Here is a 22,358-nt window from a genome sequence, read left to right on the forward strand (position 1 = left end):
ATTCTACAATATTTCCTTGGAGCAACTGTCTGACATCTTCAGGTGGTTCAACCTTGCTCATGGCTAGGTACGACTGATGGTATCCGCACACCAATGCCCCATTTTTAGAACACTTCCATGAAGAATGCGCAGCCGTGGAAATCACGCATGCGTAGTGAGTTACCCTATTCAAACTTCCTCCGTTGAAAATTGCAGAGTGGCTCTCCCGCATGTGCACTGTACACTGCGTTTGTCAACAGTGCGGCCAGATGTTACTCACCAACGGCCGTACTAGACCAGTGTTATGACTGGCCTGTTATTGAAGAATCTTGATTTTTGCGTTGTGATTTAATAGCAGCTAATGCAGGGTTCCAGGCTGTGCTGAGTTGAAATCCTGCATCCTTGTTGATGCGATTATCGGCTGTACGGATATGTATTGCTTCCTTAGTAATGCAGTCCCCGAAAGATGATGCCGGGGATAAAACTTGCGTCTTTTCATAAATCATATGACGTGTTCCGCAATTGCATCATACACGTATTCGTCAATCGGAAAAGTCGACAAATGCGGAACACTGCCTGAATACAGGACATCGTATGATTTATGAAAAGACGCAAGTTTTATCCCCGGCATCATCTATCTGGGACGTCACTGAGAAAGGTATTTTGGTGACAGTATTTGTACAAGGAACTTCTCATTGTTGCATATTTCCTTCCATAATTGTTTAGAGGAAAAAAAAAATCTGTAACGCTCTGTGGCAGGGCTGCCCAAGGCATGCCCCTCTTCATGTGAGCCCTATGTGTGGGCTGCGTGTGAATTGAAGTTCAACCTGTCTTGACTTTACTTGATCATTCTCAGAACTACCTGGTGCAGCGCAACATTTTATTTAGTGTTGCAGTGCGATATGTTTTGATCGGCATGACTCTCTTCAGTTTAGCAGAATCATGGTGTCAGCATTGTTTACCCCTCTGGTGTCAGTACTATTTACCCCTTGCTGTTTGTTCATGGTATAAAGGAAGTTCACAGTTCCACTAGCTGCCCAGAAAGAGCCAATCTAACAGTCTATAGTCACAAGGCTTTAAAAATGAATGGTAGCGACAGAAGAAAGGGACAAAAATTCTCAATATCTATAATGTGGCCTCCTAATTCACAGGTATTGCAGTTTTGTTGTAAAATGACATTGCAGCAGCATGCAGAAAGAATCTAATGATTTAGTTGACAGTGAAAGAACAAAATATTTCAACACTCGACAGATGGGCTTAATTTTTCTGTAGATCAAGAAGCGTTTTGTGCTATATTTGCAGGCATGGAGCGTGTGAAATTACAACAGTTGTGAATGAAACTGAACAAAGGTTAAAAAGTTATTTTAGGTTGTGGGCAACTGCAACTAAATTCCACACATTTAGAATGAAATGATCTGCACTGGCTGTAAAATACAATAAAAGGTACAACTGGTTTCGCATCAATTGAAGACGCATTCTCAGGTGACCTGTACAAAAGTTACAAAGAAACATTTTTATGGTTAATTCTTAACAATGATCTGAAGAATAAAGGGTTACTGAAAAAAGTATCATATAGCAATACTTGAAGTGTACTCACAGAGATGCTATTTAACAACTCATATTGGAATGGTGACTGTATGTAGGTTAAAAGTATTTTACAGCCAGTATGGATTGTTTCATTCAAAATATAAAGATTATGGACACTTTATATTACTTTAAAGTGCCTTGGTTAAGTGAAGGGGCATGCTGGGAACAATTTTTTTTATTTAAAACCTGCTATTGTTGCATTTACGAGGGAAAAAGGAGTGCAGGAACTAAAATTAGAATATCCAGAATGGATTGCAGATGTTGCATTTTAGGTGGACTTGACTGCACACTGTCCATAGCAAAACACTGCAAAGTGGGAAACAGCTTATTTCTGATTGGATGGGGATGCATTAAAAAAGACACATCGTAGAAGGGACAAATTCTGACAAGAGACACAGTCCCAATACCTAAGCTCAATGCCATTAAAGAAGATGCGAGTTTCGAAGAATTCGTAATGGCCTCAAAAGAATTACAAGGATAGTTTTCTAAACATCTTGAGATCACTATCAGTCTCACATGTTTTTGAGCTACCTTCTTGACCGTTTGCCAATTCAGTTGAAAGTACCCTTGTGCTTGTGCAAATGGAACTGATTACTCTGTTGTGTAATCCCTGTTTTAAAGAGAGATGCCTGTGCATTAAAACTGTCCAGGACATCTACGTTGTTTTCCTCTGGAAGAGTTTCCTCAACTCCAAAATATTTTGATCAATGTGTGTGTGTGTGTGTGTGTGTGTGTGTGTGTGTGTCTGTCAGAGAGAGAGAGAGAGAGAGAGAGAGAGAGAGAGAGAGAGAGAGAGGCACCTTTTTCCAATAATGAAACTAAATATGTCACAATTAGGTGGCAACCTGTGTGCGAAGTGCAAAAATCAGTTCATTGGCTTTGTCTGGCCTTATCCTGAGGGTTTGTACCAGGTAAAAATTATATTATGTCTTCAGCGTACCAAAAATAAATAATATGAAAATTTGTTTCATTTATGATCTGTGTTGCTGAGAAATATGAAATCAGGTCATTTGCAGTGCAACTGCTTTGCTATCTATGTATGGTGTGTTAGCAGTTTCTCCCTCTTTCGCACTGAGCACTGTGGTGTGTTAGCCAGGGCAGGGCTGTCCCTGCTCAATGGTTTCTATTTGGATCAGTATTTGCAATAAAATTTGTTCTTAAATTTCAGAAATGAATCATTCACGCAAACAGGGTTGTAACTACCAAGGAAGGGGGGGAGGGGGGGGGGGAAGAGACAGAGAGAAAAACTGTTTTATGGGTACCTATTTTGGCTTTCTTGATGAAGACAGAGTATATGATGTGAAACACCATTCTGCGTATTTTTGTGATAGTTATTACACAACTGATAATGTTATCTGTGAGTAACAAGTAATTTTTAATTTTCTTGGATCAACAGCATTGTATCTCCACATTTATAGTGTTAAGCTGGTGAAACACATTGTTTTCTTTTGTTTTACTTACTGCGGAAGCAAAAATCGTATTTGAGAAAATTCAACAACTCAGTTCAAAACGCATAATGTTTATTGCAGTCCAAATCTGCACAAGCAGCAGCAGAAGATACTGAAAAATTTAATGCCGTTGCTGTTGCAATTACACTGAATATGTACATTCAGCATGTCATTTTCAGTTTTCAGTCAGTGGATTTTTCCAGAAAGATGTGTAAATCCACTGTTTACTTGGTAGTTGCTTAGAAGTTCCATTTTTCGACTGGGATATTCTGGCATATGTCAAGTAAGTCTTTCTTCTTGGAATTTTTGGCAATAGTTTATCATAGAGCATACGAAAGCTGAAATATCAGCAGACAGTACATATATTTTCCTGATACCTCTCACCTTCTTTGCAGTGATTGGACAAACTCATGGTTGCAGGATTTTGTGATCTTTTCTTCCTTTTAGTGTAGTAGTGTCATCACATGAAATTTGTGGCCAGGCATACTCAGTTATTTTGAATGAGCATGTATGCAGCCCTTGGTTTAGTGCACTAATATCCCTGAATTCCTCAGTTTCCATCTTGCAGACATGGAATTCATTATTCTTGGCATTGGCAATAGCTGGCTTACATTTGTTTGGATGATATACATCTTTTGTTTCTCTCCGTGAGTTCAAAATCATTATCATATTATAGGAAACTATGTGCTCTAATGAGGAATTTTTGGTGCAAGCAGTGAAATAAATAGTGAAGATCAGATTCTGGAAAAAGAGAAATCATCTACCAGTTGTTGGTCTGCTCATTGCAGTGGTTGGACCAGATTGCCATATTTCAGACTTCATCATTATGAAATGTATTGAAATGTGTAAGATTATACTTCAGAAAACCCAGAGAGGTCTCTGCATGAAAACAATGTTACTACCAGTATTCTGTATTGATACGTTTTAACAAGAATACTGCTGCTTATAAAACTCAGAAGAATGATCCATCTGCGAACAGAAGAATACCTGCTGAAGATCAACACACCAAGTGACATTACTAGCTGTTGTTTTGCCTTTCCGGTATCAGCAGCAAGTGATTTGTAAGCTCCTTTGGCTCTCACTCGATGAATTGTGTGTTCCATTTCAGCTTTTATAATTCTTTCGACAGGGTCTGCACTAACCACTTGCATAAAATGTTTGTCGCTATATGAACACAAATCCGACCTTGGAATATCAAATTTAAATTTAAAATCACTTCTGAAAATACCTCTGTAATCTCTGTACATACTTTCACTAATATGTAGTTCAGGGTACTTCTCCTGGAAAGGACATACATTATACGCATGCTCGGATCTCCTCCTAAATAGCAACTAACATTGTTGCACCTGGAGTAGTGCCTTTCTTGCTTTGGAAAGTATTTCTTGTGTTTCTTCACTAAGTCTCTGTCATGATCTGGGATTCAGTGAGGCCTGTTGGAATACTTTCCTTATTTGTCTTTGAGGAGTGAAGTGTTCTTTCATTTGCCGATCAAAATTTGTACTGTTAACTGTAATACATGAATTATTACATAGTATCTTTTGACAGATGCGTTTCTTATCAATTTCTAAAGGCAAATAAACAGTGGCGATGATACACACTCTTCTGTTCTTCAGCTCTCCACATCAGTCATAACAGTGAACGGGAAAGCCAAAAATTGTGTTTGGTTGTCATAATCAAATGTGTAAAATCTCTGAGATCTGCACCTTAACATTTGCCAATAAACGTCTGTATGAAAACTGACAGTGGCAGTCTTTTTCCTGCAAAAGATTGAGATTTCATTCCTAATATTTTGAATATCTTCCACAAAATCTGCAAACTTTATGTTTGAATGAATATCATACAAAAATAGGAATTATGTTCAAAACATTACAGTTCTTACTTAGTGTTACACTATTATATTATAACTCGCAAATTCTTAAACATATACAACTTTTTGGCTATGTGAATTATGAAAAACTTTTGTCATTACAAGTAGTAGTTACAGCATTGTTCCACTCACCCCATTAAGTGACAGATTAGCTGGTATGGGACCAATTCTCCTCAATATATAAGGGCATCTGTTATCACTGAGTGCCTTGTGTTTATTGTCTTTCTACTCACAAATGTTTACTTCATGGAACCTTTCTTTATTAAAATGTTTTTGCACTCTGTTCGTTGTGTCGCCCATGTTGCCTTCACATGCAATGTTGTTTGTCTCAATACAGAATTTTGTAGTTTGACAATGGGATTAAAAATACCATGAGATGGAAACAATTTAATGAGCAAATGCTGGGTGTCAGGTACAACACTATTCCAACTCTAACATACTTCTGACAAATGTTGGTTACTATATTGTTTGGGCAAACAATTCAAATGTTACATATTTATTAGGAAAACAATTTCCCTATGTTTGTGCACCAGTACTCGTGTGTTGTACACACATATCAGTTTTTTCAACTTCGTGCAGAATATATGAAAAGGCAGCTCTGACAGCTTCATGGCATCAACCGGGTGAACGTGTTTACGGAGGTAGAGTTCTTTAAACTGACCTCAGTTTGTAAGATTGTGAATAACAATCTTTGTACTACACTTGGTGTTAAGATTTTTTTGTATTGTTACACTATCTTTCATGGACATTAAATCTGTATAAATAAGTGAACTGCAGGTTTTTGTATGTATGGTAACTTATCTAGTTCCTGATTATTTGTTTCTAATTTAGAATCATGTTGCTCTATACCAGCCACAGTCATTTCTACCTCCTGACACTGTCCTCAGACTTCCATCTCTGACTTCCTTAATATTCCCTTTGAAGTCTTTTAATGCTTGAATATGAGCCTCTGATTTTTAATCAGTTGTCTGGTTCCCTTCCCTCATCACCTGACTTTGTGTAATTTCTGTCCTCATTACTATATTTTCTGTCCTCATTTGTGACAGAAGTTGCATTATCAGCATATTACTTTCATGCACCTCACTAGCCACAGGGTTACTTATAACCAAATCTTGTGCCCACACATTGGAAATTTGGACCTGAATTGTCACTTGCAATTGAATTTACAGCATCATTCTTATTAAGTACTGTTAGCCTGTTAAGGTCTACAACACTCAAATTTGAATAAATTCCACCAACAGTCGTGTGACCACTATCATCAGAATTAGTCATTTTTGACTCAGCTCAAAACAAAATGCTATTAAGTTAATAATACTTAGAATTAGCCACTTTCAGTGCAGCCCTATGTAATATCTGTTGGATTATGACTAAAGAGCAATCTGAGTTTCGCACGAGTGATGCTTCACTTAGTACATATTTATCCAGAGCATGATTTACAATTGTGTAAACTTTGCCCATCATTCTGCTATGTCCATCATACTGGAGCTAAATTACGTCCATCCATTGTCTTAAGTGGGATGCTAACAACTATGTATCTGCTCTTTGTAGAAAAAATACTCTCATAGCCTTCTTTATTGTTTTATTAACTTTAATAACCATTGTCGTCCAGTGCCCCATAAAGATTCAATGGTCTTGGCCCTATATGATTTTCTTCATACAGTAATTATTGGATTTGAAGCTCAGTGCCTCCACATCATTTTCTTAAAGCAAAATAATGCAGTGCTAAGAAAGAAAACTTTCAAATATGAGAAGATTTCTTAACAAAAAAATTTTACCTTATTAATATAGTTGCCGGTAACTGAGTGCATGGCTTATAAATCTTGTAGTCATGAATGTACTGGTTTCATTCCTGCTGGCAGCAATGTCTTTCTTATTTTTATTTAAATTACATGTTTATTGGCAAATGGAAATGTTAGTTAACAAATAAGTATAGCTGTTATCAATCCAGAGATTGGTGTGAACAATACTTAGGTATACCAGGCATGGTCCTATTGGAGGCAGTATCCTATTGCCATTGTCTAATCTCTGAACTGACTATGCAGCCAGTTGTATGGGGCCTACGGTTTAAGTGGACTATGAAGCACAGCATAACTTGCCGGAGATGAAAGAAGTGACAAGTGATGGACAAAAATCGTAGGACTGACTGGGAATTTTACAGTGAATTAAAATTTGGTTCAAAAATATGAATTGTCAAAAAGAAAAGAAAATATTTTATTATTCCTAGGTAGAGACTGAACAGTATTGTTGATATATACATTGATCAACCAGAACATTATGACCACCTGTCTATCAGCCAGTACGTCCACCTTGATATGGATAATAGCGATGACACATCATGGCACGGAAGCAGTGAGGCCTGGTTGTTCACTGGAGGGAGTTGGCACCACATCTGCACACACACACACACACACACACACACACACACACACACACACACACACACACAAAAAAAAAATCACCTAATTCCCGTAAATTCTCAGGAGGGAGCTGATGAGCCCTGATGCTACATTCAGTCACCTCCCAGATGTGTTCCATTGGGTTCACATCTGGTGAGTTGGGGGATCCATCATATCAATTGAAACTCACCACTATGTCCTCAACCACTCCATCACACTCCTGCCCTTGTGACATTGCACATTATCTTGTTGAAAAATGCCACTGGTGTTTGGAAACATGAGTATCATGAAGCGGTGTACATGGTCTGGAACCAGTTTACAATACTCCTCGGCTGTTATGGTGCCCACAAGCTCCACTGTACCCACGGATGCCCAAGTGAATGTTCACTAGGGCGTAATGGAGGTGCCGCCAGCTTGTCTCCGTCCCGCAGTACAGGTATCAAGGAACTGTTCACCTGGAAGAAGACGGATTTGCACCCTCCCATCGGCGTTGTGAAGAAAGCATCAGGATTCATCAGACCATGCAGTACTCTTCTACTTCATCAATGTCACATATCAGTTGTAGTTGCCGATGTTGTGGTGTTAACATTGGCACATGCACTGGTTGTTGGCTGTGGAGGCCCCTAGTTAGGAGTGTTCGGTGCACTGTGCATTCAGACACAGTTGTACTCTGCCCAGTAACCTCTGATGTTAGTTCTGCCACAGTTCGCCCGCCACCTGTCTTGTTTTACCAGTCTGCCCAGCCTACGAAGTCCAACATCTGTAATGAGGGGTAGCTGCCCAACTCCAGGTTTCACTTTGGTTTCGGCAGGTGTTGAAGACATGCAACACAGCACTCCTTGAATGGCATGAAAGTTGTTCAGTTACCAAAATGCTTGTGCCAAGTCTTCGGGCCATCGCAATCTCTCCCCCATGGTACACACAGACAGCATGTTCACAGATATTACATGCACCATTTGTATGTCTGACTAGCAGTCATTCCTCACCAGGTGCTGCAGCCATCACCTGGATGGGTTTATACCGATAGTAGGTCAGTTGTTATAATGTTTAGGCCAATCAGTGTATAATTTTCTCCTCATTTAACAATAGGGCATTACGTATGTCTGTTTCAAATTTTAATTTACCTTCATACAGTCCATAATGAAAACTAAAAAGTTATTTTTATTAAAAATGATGGTTCAGTATTTGTTAATTAACATTTCCATTTGTTAATAAACATAGAATTGAGATTAAAGTTGCTACTAATCTGAATCGATCCAATGACCTTGATTATAAGACTTTTACATTAAGTGCTCAACTACTGGTGACTGTTAATAATCTAAAAATGCTTTGTACTTAACTGCACTTGGAAGTCTTAATATCTTCAAAGTAACTTTTTTAATGAAATTGTGTTGTACTGCCTTAGAAAGTTGATGCCTAGGCACTGAGCATCAAATAAAAGTATCTAGAAAATGGATGATGGCAAGTTTGTGCCTCGTACCATTGCAGCATGATTTTGGCCTTGTAATATGGACAGTTACCCTGCTGGAAGATGCCATCGCTGGTGAGGAAGACATCAAGCATAAGAGGTTACAGGTGACCATAATAATGTTCACACAGTCCACAGCTGTTGTCGTGCCTTCGATTACTACCACAGGTCCAATGGAGGTACAGGTGAATGTCTCCTATAAGACTATACTGCTCCCACTGGCTGGCATCCAATGGCCATTGGAAAGCTCTCAGTTGAAATGATGGTAAATTTGAATGGAGAATGTTATTTAAGAGTAATTTTGCATGATGGAAAATTTGACAAGATGATGGCGGACATTGTTTGTGTAATTTTTCGTCACATATATTGATTGAAAAAGAGTTTTATTACCATTTATCTCACAGTATCCTGAGTTTCCTCATCTATTAAAACTATGGTCAAGGATAAAAACAAAATAGCACAGAAATTTCTAGAGTGGCAGAAGTGTTTCATCTATTCCACTAATTTATGACATAGGGAGAAAGTAAGAAGAAAGTCAGTCAGTGTTCTACACACAACATTCCCGGGTTCGATTCCCGGCAGGGTCAGGGATTTTCTCTGCCTTGTGATGACTGGGTGTTGTGTGATGTCCTTAGGTTAGTTAGGTTTAATTAGTTCTAAGTTCTAGGGGACTGATGACCATAGATGTTAAGTCCCATAGTGCTCAGAGCCATTTGAACCATTTTTACACACAACATAAAATGGGAATACAGTAAAATAAATTTTAAAAAAAGGAGCTTCCCAGTTCTTCCTAGGATGATATGGCCTATAAGTTCACGTAATTTATTATTTTAGTGCACTGTCAGGACAGAACCAACTAGAAGAAAATAAATTTTGCGTACGTGTCTTTTCCAATGTGGGGGTGAAGCAAGTCTAAACATGGTATTAAAAGTTACACTGCCCTTTGGAAGAAAGTTGACGTAACCATCAGATTCTGAGTGTAACATTTCCTTGAACAGGTTTTCAAGTATATATTTCTCATTTTAAGCCATTCCCTGGTCCAGTCTTCTTCTTCTTCTTCTTCTTTTTCTTCTTCTTGCTTAAACCCAGTACGAGAGTCATGCTGAAAATGTTTTATCTGCATTTGTAGCCTTCCCACTAGTGTCAAGGTACAGCATACACAAACAGTATCTGCATCAAAAGTGATTTTAAAATGATAGACTTGTTGGACCATTTATGGACTTGTTTGAGAAATCTGTGAATGTATAGGAGCAAGTTCGACAAACAATATTTATCACACACTGGGTCCCTCAACACTATTAATGAACATTTATAAATAAAAATGTAGGAAGTCAGTGCAACATACCTTTCTTAATGTCTTATTTAATTAATTGATGACTTTGTTTTCAGGTCATTTCTCTCACATTCTTCTTGATGAAGCAGCACAAGCAATGGAATGTGAAGCAATAATGCCACTGGCTTTGGCCAGTTCAGAAACTCGTATTGTATTGGCTGGAGACCATATGCAGGTAAACTTTCAATATGTGGAATCCAGATTTCTGTTTTATCTAGGAATAGCTCTTTTAAAACATATCTTGGGCAGTACTGGAATTTTGCCCCTGAATATAAGTATTGTCCAGCTTCTCTGTCTCCCTGTAATTGTATAGTTCTCCCAAATGATTTTTTTCAGTACAGTGTGAACGTATGTTGTTATAAGTATGAATACATGTCCTGACAAAAATGATCATTTTCGATATTGTGTTAAGGGGGGGGTAGGACGTCAAACAGGCCGACTTGGAGCAGGAGAGGCATCGCAGGACATTTTAATTTCCAGTGTCTATACTATTACAAATAAATTCATAAAACTTTGTCAGCATCACCAGGAAGGATTCAGGATTCACACCCATTGCAGTGGAAGTTTGAAAACCTAATAAAATAAATTTTTTTTACGTGCGAAATTTCATCGTATTTTCACTTACTAATGGCTGGATTTATTGCTATAGGTGCACTTTTCTTCATAAGTTAGAGAGATTCTTCGATGAATTTTGCACAGCATACATGCCATACTCACAGGTGTATGAAACTCTAGAATTTGTTTAATTTATGAAAAAACGAATGAACTATTGTATTTTAAACTTCATGCTTAGAAAAAACACATATTTTATAGTTAATTACCTCAATTTTTACCACAGTTTTTAATAGCTTTGGAAAATTCTAGAGTTTCATACACATTTAAGTATGGTTTGTATGCTGTGCAAAATTCATCGAAGAATCTCTCTTACTTATGAAATAAAATGTACCTATAGCAACAAAGGCTGCCATTAGTAAGTGAAAAAAATGATGAAATTTCACATGTAAAAACAATTACTTTGTTATGTTTTCGAACTTCCACTGCAATGAGTGTGAATTCTGAATCCTTCCTGATCATGCTGACAAAGTTTTATTTATTTGTTTGTTTGTAAAAGTATATACAGTGGAAATTAAAATGTCCTGTGGTGCCTCTCCTGCTGCAAGTTGGCCCGCTTGAGTCCTACCCCCCTTAAAGTGGTTGCATTATTCATATTTACAGACCTAGTGTTACAATAGAATAGAAAAGGCAACAAGCTGTAGGTTTTTGAATGAAAACTTTATCTGGATTTTTCACTTTTGTAACCCAAAACACATTTTTGCAGTGACATACAACTTGCATACAGCCAGTTCATATCCTGGTGGTGGAAAAAAATTTCATCTCCATTATTTGGTTATGAAGGACACGAGAAGCAATGGTATAAACTCTTTGATCACTGGGCTGTATACTATCATCCTAGTCTAAATTTCAGTCTTAGCTGTACCTCATGGACTGAGGGCATATGACACTGTTGTTGATTTCTGTTGGGTTCATAAAGATTGACAGTCCCTCAAGAGGAGTAGGCTATGTCAAATTAGTGTCTTGTTATAGTGGTGAACTGTGTTCCATCATTTTGTACTGATTGTAGTTCATGGTGTTATTAAATTTATTCTTCTGGTTTTCAGTTAAGTCCAGAACTGTTTTCTGATTTTGCCAAGGAGCGTAATCTTCATGTATCTTTATTAGAAAGGCTGTATGATCATTATCCTGCAAGTTTTCCGTGCAAAATCCTTCTGTGTGAAAATTACCGTGCTCATGAGGCTATTATACAGGTAATACATGTATATTACATCTGAGAAAAAAATGTGTTATTTTGTGTTTAAGTTTTTTTACATTATTTGAATGCTGTAGTTTCATTTTTGTGTAGAGAAAGCTGACGATAACAGTAGTTTGTGTACTCTCTCTTACTATGCACATTGAAATTTTGTAGGTATTAATGTGGGGATTGTGATGAGTGTTAATATCTTACAATGACAAAGTAAAAAAGTTTTGTATTGTGTTTCAGTTCACATCAGAGTTGTTTTATGAGCAAAAATTGGTCAGCAGTGGAAAGCAACCAAGACATGAAAAGTTTTATCCACTTACTTTTTTTACAACTCGAGGAGAAGATATTCAAGATCAGAATTCAACCGCTTTCTATAACAACTCTGAGGTAAACAGCATGCATAGATCTCTGTTACAGCTGGAAAAGCTCAAGAACTGTGAAGTAACAGATGTATGATTAGTAAAATGAAATCATAAATTTTGCAGGTGTATGAAGTTGTTGAACGTGTCTGTGAACTGCGCAAAAAGTGGCCTACTGCATGGGGAAAAATGGATGATCAGAGTATTGGAATAATGACACCTTATGCTGATCAAGTTTTTAGAATTCGGTCGGAACTACGAAAAAGGAGAATGGGTGGTATTTCAGTGGAACGTGTTCTCAATGTCCAAGGTATGATTAAAATAAAATATGTAATAATGTTGTTGATGACTAGGTTTATAGAATTTATTGTTTGTTGTCTTTAGTTCGGTGCTCCCTGGTCTTTAATTGGAAGAATTGGAAGTGCACTATCTGCACTGTATTTTTTGCCAGCCTTTTAGAAAAGATGATGCAGAGGCACATTCTGCAGCCTTGGTGAATGTTGACAGTTGTTTCATAGTATATTTGTGTACTCTAGTTCCATTTTACACTAATTCTACAAATTCTTCATGTGTTCATTACCAATCTAGGGAGATTGCAAAACAATAGTAGCTCTGAATGAAGAATTATACAAAATTGTCAAATCTTAAGTAGCCAGTGACGCACGGCCTTTTTCTACCATTTTAAAGCCAATCACTCTTATAACAAGCGTTTGTCCTTGATACCTATTGTGGGTGTTGCACACTTTATTAATTGATGAGTCTCTGCTTTATTCACAGAAGAAATACATGGATAAGTTTAGTTCTAATAACAACTGAAATATCATTTGTGACCAATTGAAAGTAACAGAAATAAAGTTTATCTCGTGATACAAAGTCCAAGGGAAGGCTTATCCTGCATGGCTGTAGAGCAGCATCCACGGGGCTGCGGTGTGCTGAATACTGTGAAGCAGTGTGGGGACAGTATGCTGTAGAGCAGTGTGTCCAGGGTGGTCTCGATGAGTTCCGATTGATCAGCTATGAGTGTAGCCAGCTCTTGGCCTGGAACTGAGTGAGCTGTTGAATGAATCACCAGAGTTTGCAGTTCTCCTTAAGTATCCAATGGCCAGAAATATGTCCATGACCATGTGTCATGGGGATGGTACTTTTTACCTTGCTAGCAATACCATCAGTTTCCTGGTGCACACGCTGCTCGAAAGTGTGGCTGGTGTCCCTGATGGAGCTTGTAACAAACGATATATCGACAGGCTGTTTGTACACCTAATGTGTCCACAATGTGTGATTTCCTTGTGTTATTAGCAAATAGTTTCCAGAGGAGAGTTGCCTGTGGGTGAAGGGTAAGCAACCTGCAGGGCAAAGATGTTATGTTGGAAACTGCTATTATACTAAACCCCTTCCCCTTCAAGGAAGAGGTGGTGAAGGAGTCTCGATGAAAACTACAGATCATGAATCCCTTCTTCTGTGATGGGTCACAGTGAAGCTGGAAAGGAAGAGTGGTGCTCTTGGACATCCATAGAGCATTGCTTCTTCCAGGTGATGGGATTGTTCAAGAGGGTGGGGTACTTGGGGTTGCAGTGACCCAGTCGTACGAACCTGGGACCAGAGATTTGTGAAACAGTTGCTACCAAGGGCATGGACAAATTGGGCAGTGCTGCAAATAGAAAACGTATGAGAGTTAGTGACATCACTGAGTACAGACGTGTGTGATCAGGCCAGAGGCCTACGGAGGCAGTCCTAATGACCAGGTGGTGCCAGGGCATGAGTCGTGAAAGTGCCAAAAGCGAAAGAGGTGGTGGTGGCAGTAGTGCAGGGTGCTGGAGACACTGGGAGACTAGGTTTGACCAGCGCGGACTCATTAAGAACAATGGTGCCGGTGACAGACACAGTGTCAATGGGAGCTGGTGGCACTGGGAAACTGGGCTGGACCAATGTGAGTGTCAGGTGCTGACAAAACCTATGGGTAGTGGTTGCTAGTGGAGAGAAAGTAGGGTTAGTGTGGGTGTGGCATGGGTGTGGAAGACATGGGAGAAAAATGGTAGTGTGTGTGAGGAGTGCAATAATGTATAGTCATGTGTCGGTATGTGTTGGTTGTGCTGTAAGAATACATCTGTATGTTTTGGGAGTGCATTGGTGCACAGTAGCGGCACCTTGGTACGTGTTGGTAGTGTGTTGGTGCACGGTACGAGCACATCAGTACTCGTTGGGATCGCGACGGTGCATGTTAGGAGTGCAGCAATGTAGGTTATAACCCGGAGGGCAGAGAGTTGCCTAAAAATGAATGGAAAAGGGAAAAGGAGAAAGACCAGAGAGGTGGTAAGGTCATTGCTGAAAGTGAAGTGCACTAGCGCACGGCAAAAAACTGGCTGGAGAGAGGCCACGGGTCAGCAGGAAGAACATAGCTGCAACAAACACAGCAGCACACAGAAAAAAACGTGAGCCAAAGGGAGACCCAGTGTTTCAGGGAGGCGATCACCACAGCGTGCATATGTGTGTGGAAAGAAACTGGCCGAATGGTGACCGGGGTCAGTGTATGGCTATTGTTGTGGGATATGTAGGAGGATGAAAACAATCTACACCACAGAGAAGCATATACGTTGCGAGAAGCAAAGCAGAGGCAAGTAGCGCAGTGCAGTCGGAGGAGGAGGAGGATGTTGACCATGGCTGTGTTGACCATAAGTGGTGGTGCATGTTGATGGGCAGTGTCGGGCTCAACCTTGAGAGGAGAGCATAGTGTTCGGCTGTAGTGGAGCTGGGGAACAACAGTGGGGCTCCAGACTGCACACTTGGCAGCAGTTAAGATGTAGTGCCACCCTGGAAAGGGAAGCCGGTTGTGGCTGTACCAAGACAAAGGTGCGGGAAATAGCAGCGTTGGGTGCGGTTGGGAATGTCAGCGGCTGGATGGCATTTGAGTCATGGCAGTGTATGCAGTGATCCGGTCTTGACTTCATCAATGTGAACAAGGTGTCGGTCACAGCAGGAGGGAATGCATGTGGGGGATCTTGGTGCCGATAGATGTGCATCACTCTCGTGAGGGCGGCTGGCAGTGACTGCACCCTTGAGGACTAGGCGCAGCTGTTGGCTGCAGTTGATTGTATTGGCAGCTCCAGACATACAGGTGTATGATCTAGTTTAACAGTATTAATAAAAATTAGGTTTTCTTGCCTCTAACAGTGTTCAGTTATTCATATGCAAGTTTATTCTTTCCACATGTCCATTTCTCATATACTGATACACGTGCAAAAACAAAATCTCAGATTTGCAACCCCACAGGGGGCTCACTATTCGTGTGTATGTGCTTGGCTACCACGGGACCTCAGGCTTTACAGCACTATGTTCTATTTCTGTGCTGCAAACCTATACTTTGGCCATCTCATACATCCTTTGACTCTGTTGGATGGTCCTTGGACTGTGTTCACAATTTTGGTCTTCATATCCAATTTCATTCCCAGTGCTATAGTCACCTTCTGTTAACTATTATATGGCCCCCCATTATTGGGTTTGACCTGCCACCTCTTCCAAATTTTACAGAAGTACATGGCTGTGCGCAGAAGGTCACCCACTATGGTGTATGCCCCACCTCTGTGCCCTTCCTTCATGGCAGCCTTCCTTTTTGTTGTCATAGTACGCCCAAAACTCGGTGTGTTAGCCATCCCGTTGTGTGTGTGTACAGGGGGGGGGGGGGGGGGGGTCATCAGTTACCTGTCAGGTAGTAGCCTCCTGACTACACAGGAATCACACTGATGGTGCTTGTGCTGTACTCTCCCCATGTATGCCTGTCATGACAGAGGCACCATCACTCCCATCAGTGGATTAGTGGCTAGGTAGCCATTGCTGCGGCTGGGTAACGCCCAAGGGGAGAGCCCCTGTTTGGAGTGGGTGGCGTCATGATGGATAGTTCACACATGAAGTGACAAACTTTCTCCTGGTGGTGGTCACATGACCCTAGCAGTCTCCTCAAATGGAAAGGCCTCATATAATGCAACAAAATAAGATCCCAACATGTTCCCTTCCCTGGCCACAACGTGTAGGGAATGTAGGACTAAATGACAAGGAGAAAAATACTCTCCCCAATACCAAGTCTGTACCAGGACCGATGGGGACACTTTTCTGGCCACAAATCCTTTATTGTTTATCAAATACATTGAAGACAAATATGGGGAAGTTGCAGCCATAGCTAAGATGAAGAGTGGCTCCCTCCTGATTAAAGCATCATCTCCTGCTCAGTCACATGTGCTGCTCTCTTGTGGAAAGTTGGTTGACATTCCCCTGACTGTCCTTCCTCACAAGTGTCTCAGTACATTCCTGGGTGTTATCTTTCACCATGATCTTTTTCAGTCTGATGAACTGCAGGCCAAATTAGAGCGACAAGGTGTGCACTTCATCTGTTGTGTCCATAGGGAACCTAGGGGAAACAGTTGCTACTGGAGCCTTTATCTTGGCTTTCAAGGTTGATATGTTACCTGAGAAGGTCAAGATGATCTACTGATTTGACGTGAAACCCCAATGTTCCTCCTCCTGTAAGACATCACCCTCAGCATTGTGCATACTGGACCCCATTCATGATTGTGGGGTGTGACTTGCGACAGGGGCCTTCCAAATTACTCCTTTGAACAGCCTGCTGGTCAAGGCTGGAGTCCCTCCATTACCTATCAGGCGCTAATTACAGCTTCTGAATGCTGAATTATACTATATGCATTAGTAGCTTCGCTAATCATCCTAGCTACTGTGTCCTTTCCCCCAGAAGTGAGTTCTACTCCCACAACAGTGACCCAAAACTGGGTTTACAATTGTTGTACACCTGTAGTGTCTCTGTTCGGAATGGCAACTTCCTCCACTGTTGCCTCTGGTCAGGGAGACAGCGCATCTGCCCCCATGGCTTGTTCCCCAACCTCTGATTTGTCTCAAAGTATCTATTAGTCAAAAAGATTTCTTTGAACCCACAGTTTTTCCTCCGCTTTTTCTTGGCCACCCTTGAGATGTATCCTGGTTCAGAAGTGGTATTCTCCGATGGCTCAACAATCGACAGACGAACAAGCTGTGCATACACACATGCACGGTACAGTGAACTCCACACTCTACAGAAAAGTTGCAGTGTCTTCACTGCTGAATTGATGGCCATTAAACTAGCCCTTAGTCGTGTTTGTTCTGTAGTGATTCCATTAGCGGCCTTCAGGCTATGTACCAGTGCTACTCTCCTTACCCACTGGTTACAGCTATGCATGATCTGTTTCTGACGGCCAGTTGTTTTCTTTTAAAAGCCCTGTCATGTTGGAATTGTGGGTACTGAAGGAGCTGACTGGGTTGCAAAGCTAGTCACCTAGATGCCGATACTGGAAATGGGGGTCCCAGAACTGGACCTTGGGTCGTCTGTACCTCATTGGAAGTCTAAAATCAGAATGGTGTGCCCTGATCTTCCCAAACTAACTGTGGACAATTAAGGAGACCATGACCACGTGTCAGTCTTTCTTGCACGCTTCCCACAGGAAATCCATTGTCATCTGTTGACTCCACATTGGCCACAGGCGGCTGACCCATCACCACATTCTCTGACATGAGGATCCCCTCAGTGCCAAAGCGTAGCTCGCCTGACACGGCCCCACTTACTCATAGACTGCCCTAATCTTACTGCTTTGAGGTAGAATCTTAATCTTCGGGACACACAGCCTCTAGTGCTCGCAGACAACTCCAAAGCAGTTGGCCTTGTGTTACATTTTGCCTGCAAAGGTGGTTTCTATTCATCTCTGTAAGGTAAGGCTTCTTGACCTCATTGACTGCCTGAGTGGTAGGTCAGGGCCACCCCTCTCCTGCACACTGTCCCCACCCTCATCCCCCCCCCCCCTCATCCTCCCCCTCATCCTCCCCCTCATCCTCCCCGTTTCGCCTGCTCCCCAGGGGTCCCTCAATGAATGGCCCTTGCTCAGTGGGACGGCCTGGCCTCTGCTCTTCCTATCTTTGTATTCTCTTTGTCCTTTTTCATTTCTCAGTTTTAATGCCTTGTCTTGACTGATCTTTTGATGACTTGTCTGTGATGTCTTTTTTCTGGGCTTTTATCTCTGTTTTGTGTGTGTGTGTGTGTGTGTGTGTGTGTGTGTGTGTGTGTGTGTGTGTGTGTGGGCGGGCACGCGCGCGCGCGCGCGCGCGCGTGTGTGTGTGTGTGTGTGTGTGTGTGTGTGTGTGTGTGTGTGTATATATGTTTTAATTACAATTAGGTTTTCCAGTATTTGCCTTTCACCTCCTTCCTTTGACAATCACTCTTGATTTTGCGACTTAATGGATGAAGGGACACATGACCTTGGAATTTAGATCCTTTCACTCCAAACCAAGCAACCAGCCAACAATCAGATTTGCGTGTCACTGCATCTTTGCATGACTCTCACAGATGTTTAGATTAATTGGTGTGGGACACACTTCATAACGTGCATGGGGAAGCTGGTTATGAATAGGGGAGGGATGTTAGCTGCCAGTTGAAGCCATTGGTGGCTCCCGTGTAATAACAGGGCAAATTAAATTTGATGAAAATGTCACATAAATTTGAACTCTGAAGTGGATGAACAGTTTGTTGTCTACTCATATTCTCTGAGTGAGTTACGAGCAATACGTTTATTCTGAATCTCTTGTTATAATGAACACACAGACTTAAACTTCCTCTCAGACTGAAACTATGTATGGCACTGCAAGTTGAATTCAAACCTTACATTTTGTGGACAGCTCTTTCTCCAAGCTGCACAAGCACACGTAACAGGTCAACTGTTAGCTTCAGTCTTCCATACTTTTCTTATATTTTTAAAATTGTACCGAATATATGATTAGAAATTGGCTCAGGCAGTCTAAGGGAGTATGTTTGTTCATTGTTTGCATAAAAAAATAGTTAGTACTGATGTTGACAATGAGCTTTGTACAAAAAATGTGTTTACAAGAAAAAGATAAGTTTTTATTTGTGTTACTTTGAGGAGTGTTAGAAGGTGAGGGAGAAATGGAATGAACACTGTCCTAGTTTCATTTCTTCTAGATCTTTGGTTGTTGGAGAAAAGTTACTGGTGGGCAAGTGTTAGCACCCTTTCAAAAGCAGCAACATTTCCCAAAGCAATGTTAATATATATGTGTGTAGTGCTGTCGTGCCAATGGCTCAATGGAAAGTGGTCTCAATAGATTTCTGGGATTAGGAAAAATTTCTCATTTTTTAAAAACATTCCTTATGTCTGATGTGTGTGTTAAAGCTGCAGATAGTACTCCTAAGCTATACTAAACTTATTTTATTTATTTAAATATTTATTTGCAGGCAAACAATTTAGAGCCATTTTCCTGAGTACAGTGAGGACACGCCGTACTTGTTTGTCAGGAACAAAAGGTTCAACGAGTGAAATGGACTATGGATTTTTATCCAATTCAAAGCTACTTAACACTGCGATAACACGGGCTCAGAGCCTCGTAGCAGTTGTTGGAGATCCTGTCGCTCTTTGCTCCATTGGAAGATGCAGGTTAGTTTCCTTAGACAGACAAATGTAGCACCTGGCACACCTTAAAATAAAATAGGGGTCCAACATGACTTTCACTGTTCATTAGACATATAAATGACATGGTAGATTTGTATCTCTCTGAAGCTGTTACAAATAATGCAGTTTTTTACAGAGTTTTTCTCAGAAGGTAGTGGTTATGAAATGCATGGAGATTTGGAAATGGTTCACACTTAACTTCATGAAAAGTCTGGAAACTGGCCCTAAAGATAAATAAATATAATGTAATGCATTTAAATATATGAAAGTATTGTTTGACTATATGATCCCCAGTCAGTCACCAGAATCTATTACAACTAAAGAAGTATCTGAGTATCTGTTCAGAGTGATGGGTGCTGTGATGACCTTGTAAATTTAGCTGTGGGGAAAGGGGGATGCCATACTGATCAATATTATTATTGACCGATATTATTATTGACCAATATTATTAAAAAGGTAGGTTGCTACTCACTGTAAAGATAACATGTTGAGTTGCAAACATACACGATGAAAAGACTGGTACATAGAAGTTTCAACTAAAGCCTTCTTCAGAAAAGAAAAATGCACACAGATTCACACAAGCAAGCATACCTCACACGCGAATGACCAAATGACCCATATCTCCAGCAACTACAGCCACAAAAGTGCACACACATTCACACAAACAAGAACGCGCACGCACGCACGCACACACACACACACACACACACACACACACACACACACACACACACACACGACTGCTATCTCCAACCGCTAAGGCCATTCTGGCTGAAGCAGGTATGCTTGCTTGTGTTAATGTATGTGCGTTTTTATTTTCTGAAGAAGGCTTTGGCCGGAAGCTTATACATAAGTCTTTTCATCAGGCATGTCTGCAGTTCACCATGTCATTTTTATGGTGAGTAGCAATCTATCATTTTCATAATATTGTTGATGTACCAACCTGGACTTTCCATTGTTTGAGGTTTATTGCAGGTGTTTTTAAGACCGTAATTCCCTTGCAGTGTAGACCGGCTTACGAAGCTCTCATTTGAGAAATTATTTAAATTGACCGCCAGTTTGAGACCCTTATGAAGTTGTATTAATGAAAGAGGTAGAGAGGATGCAGAGAAGAGCTACATGGTTCATAACTGTGTTGTTTTCTCAACATGAGTGTGTCACAGAATTCCAGTTGGGAACAATGAAGAGTGTCGTTACGTCTCAACAGACTTGCTTTCAAGATTCTTAGAGACCACATACCAATATGAGACAAGAAATGTTCTGCATTCTCCAAACTAAGAGATCTCTTCAAAAAATTCCACAACTTTGTTCACAAAATTTTTCTACGCTTACCTATTGCTTATTGTGCATAGTCTTCTTTGAAATGCTCCACTCCGCAAATGATACACCACTCCCAATGCCGCTTCCACTTCCGGAAGCCATCTTGGTATGGCTCTTGCTGGATCACACAAATTGCGAATTTTCTTTTATCTCATATGTAATTGCAAATCTTAGTCCTTTCAGTGGGGTTTTCAGCTTTGGAAATAAAAAAACCCACAGGGGCCAGGTCTGGAGAGTATGGAGGATGAGGCAGCATAATGATTTCATTTTTTATGCAGTGGTCATGTGCCAACAGGGATGAATGTGTGGGTGTATTATCATGAAGAGCCATGATTTCTCTCACCACATTTCAGGCAGTTTCCTTCTCGCATTTTCTCGCAGGTGTCGCAACACATTCTGATAGTACTGTCAATCAACAGTTTGTCCCTGTGGCACAAATTCCTGATGAACTAATCCTTCAGTCAAAGAAAACTATCAACATGCCTTTGACATTTGACCTGACCTGACAAGTTGTTTTCACTCTTGGAGAACCTTCCCCAACCCATTGTGAAGATTGAACCTTGGTCTCAACATCATAACCATAGACTCGTGTCTCATCACCAATTATGATACTCTTTTAAGGAACATCACGTTCTTATTTGTATGATACAAAAGCTCTTTACAGATTATGAGGTGAAGGTCTTTCTGGTCTTCACTCATGAGCCATGGGACGAACTTGGTGGCAACGCAATGCATTCCAAGACACTGTGTCAGGATTTTATGACATGATCCAACTGAAATGTTACATTCTTCTGCAATTTCATGGACAGTCAGTCTTCGATTGGCACACGAAATTTTGTTGATGTTCCTGACGTGAGCATTGTTGGTAGGCATCGAAGGGTGTCCTGAACGAGGATCATCTTTAGTTTCCACCGGACCATTTTTAAACATGTGAACCACTCATAACACCAAGTATGGCTTAAGCACTCATTACCATAGGCTTCCTGCACCATTTGGTATGTATCTGTAAAGATTTTCCTGAGTTTCACACAATATTTAATGGAGATGTGTTGCTCTTCTAACTCTACCGTCTCGAAATTTGCAAATTGTGTGATACAACAGTCTACTGAATATAGCACTGAGTAATAACTAACAGACTACAACAATGAGACTTTCTGCAGTTACACATTAAACACAGGTGTGTACAGGGATGCCAGCTGCATTTCGCTCCAACACACCATTGGCGTGAAATTATGACTGTTCCAGAATATTTTGAACAGATTGTACACCTGAAGGTGACATGCTGTACTGAGAGATGCCTACAATCCTCCTTA

General features: G+C 40.6%; 1 protein-coding gene across 1 annotated transcript in view; it reads left to right on the forward strand.

Annotated features, from left to right (window-relative positions):
* Positions 1 to 22,358, forward strand: part of LOC124789405 (probable helicase with zinc finger domain) — a 150,668-nt gene that overhangs the window by 97,770 nt on the left and 30,540 nt on the right. The window contains exons 11-15 of the mRNA XM_047256748.1: positions 10,135 to 10,253; positions 11,737 to 11,883; positions 12,117 to 12,263; positions 12,362 to 12,545; positions 19,512 to 19,710. Of these exons, the coding sequence (XP_047112704.1) occupies positions 10,135 to 10,253; positions 11,737 to 11,883; positions 12,117 to 12,263; positions 12,362 to 12,545; positions 19,512 to 19,710 (796 nt within the window). The remainder of the gene's footprint in view (positions 1 to 10,134; positions 10,254 to 11,736; positions 11,884 to 12,116; positions 12,264 to 12,361; positions 12,546 to 19,511; positions 19,711 to 22,358) is intronic.

The sequence above is a fragment of the Schistocerca piceifrons genome, chromosome 3, assembly GCF_021461385.2.
Source record: "Schistocerca piceifrons isolate TAMUIC-IGC-003096 chromosome 3, iqSchPice1.1, whole genome shotgun sequence".
NCBI lineage: Eukaryota > Metazoa > Arthropoda > Insecta > Orthoptera > Acrididae > Schistocerca > Schistocerca piceifrons.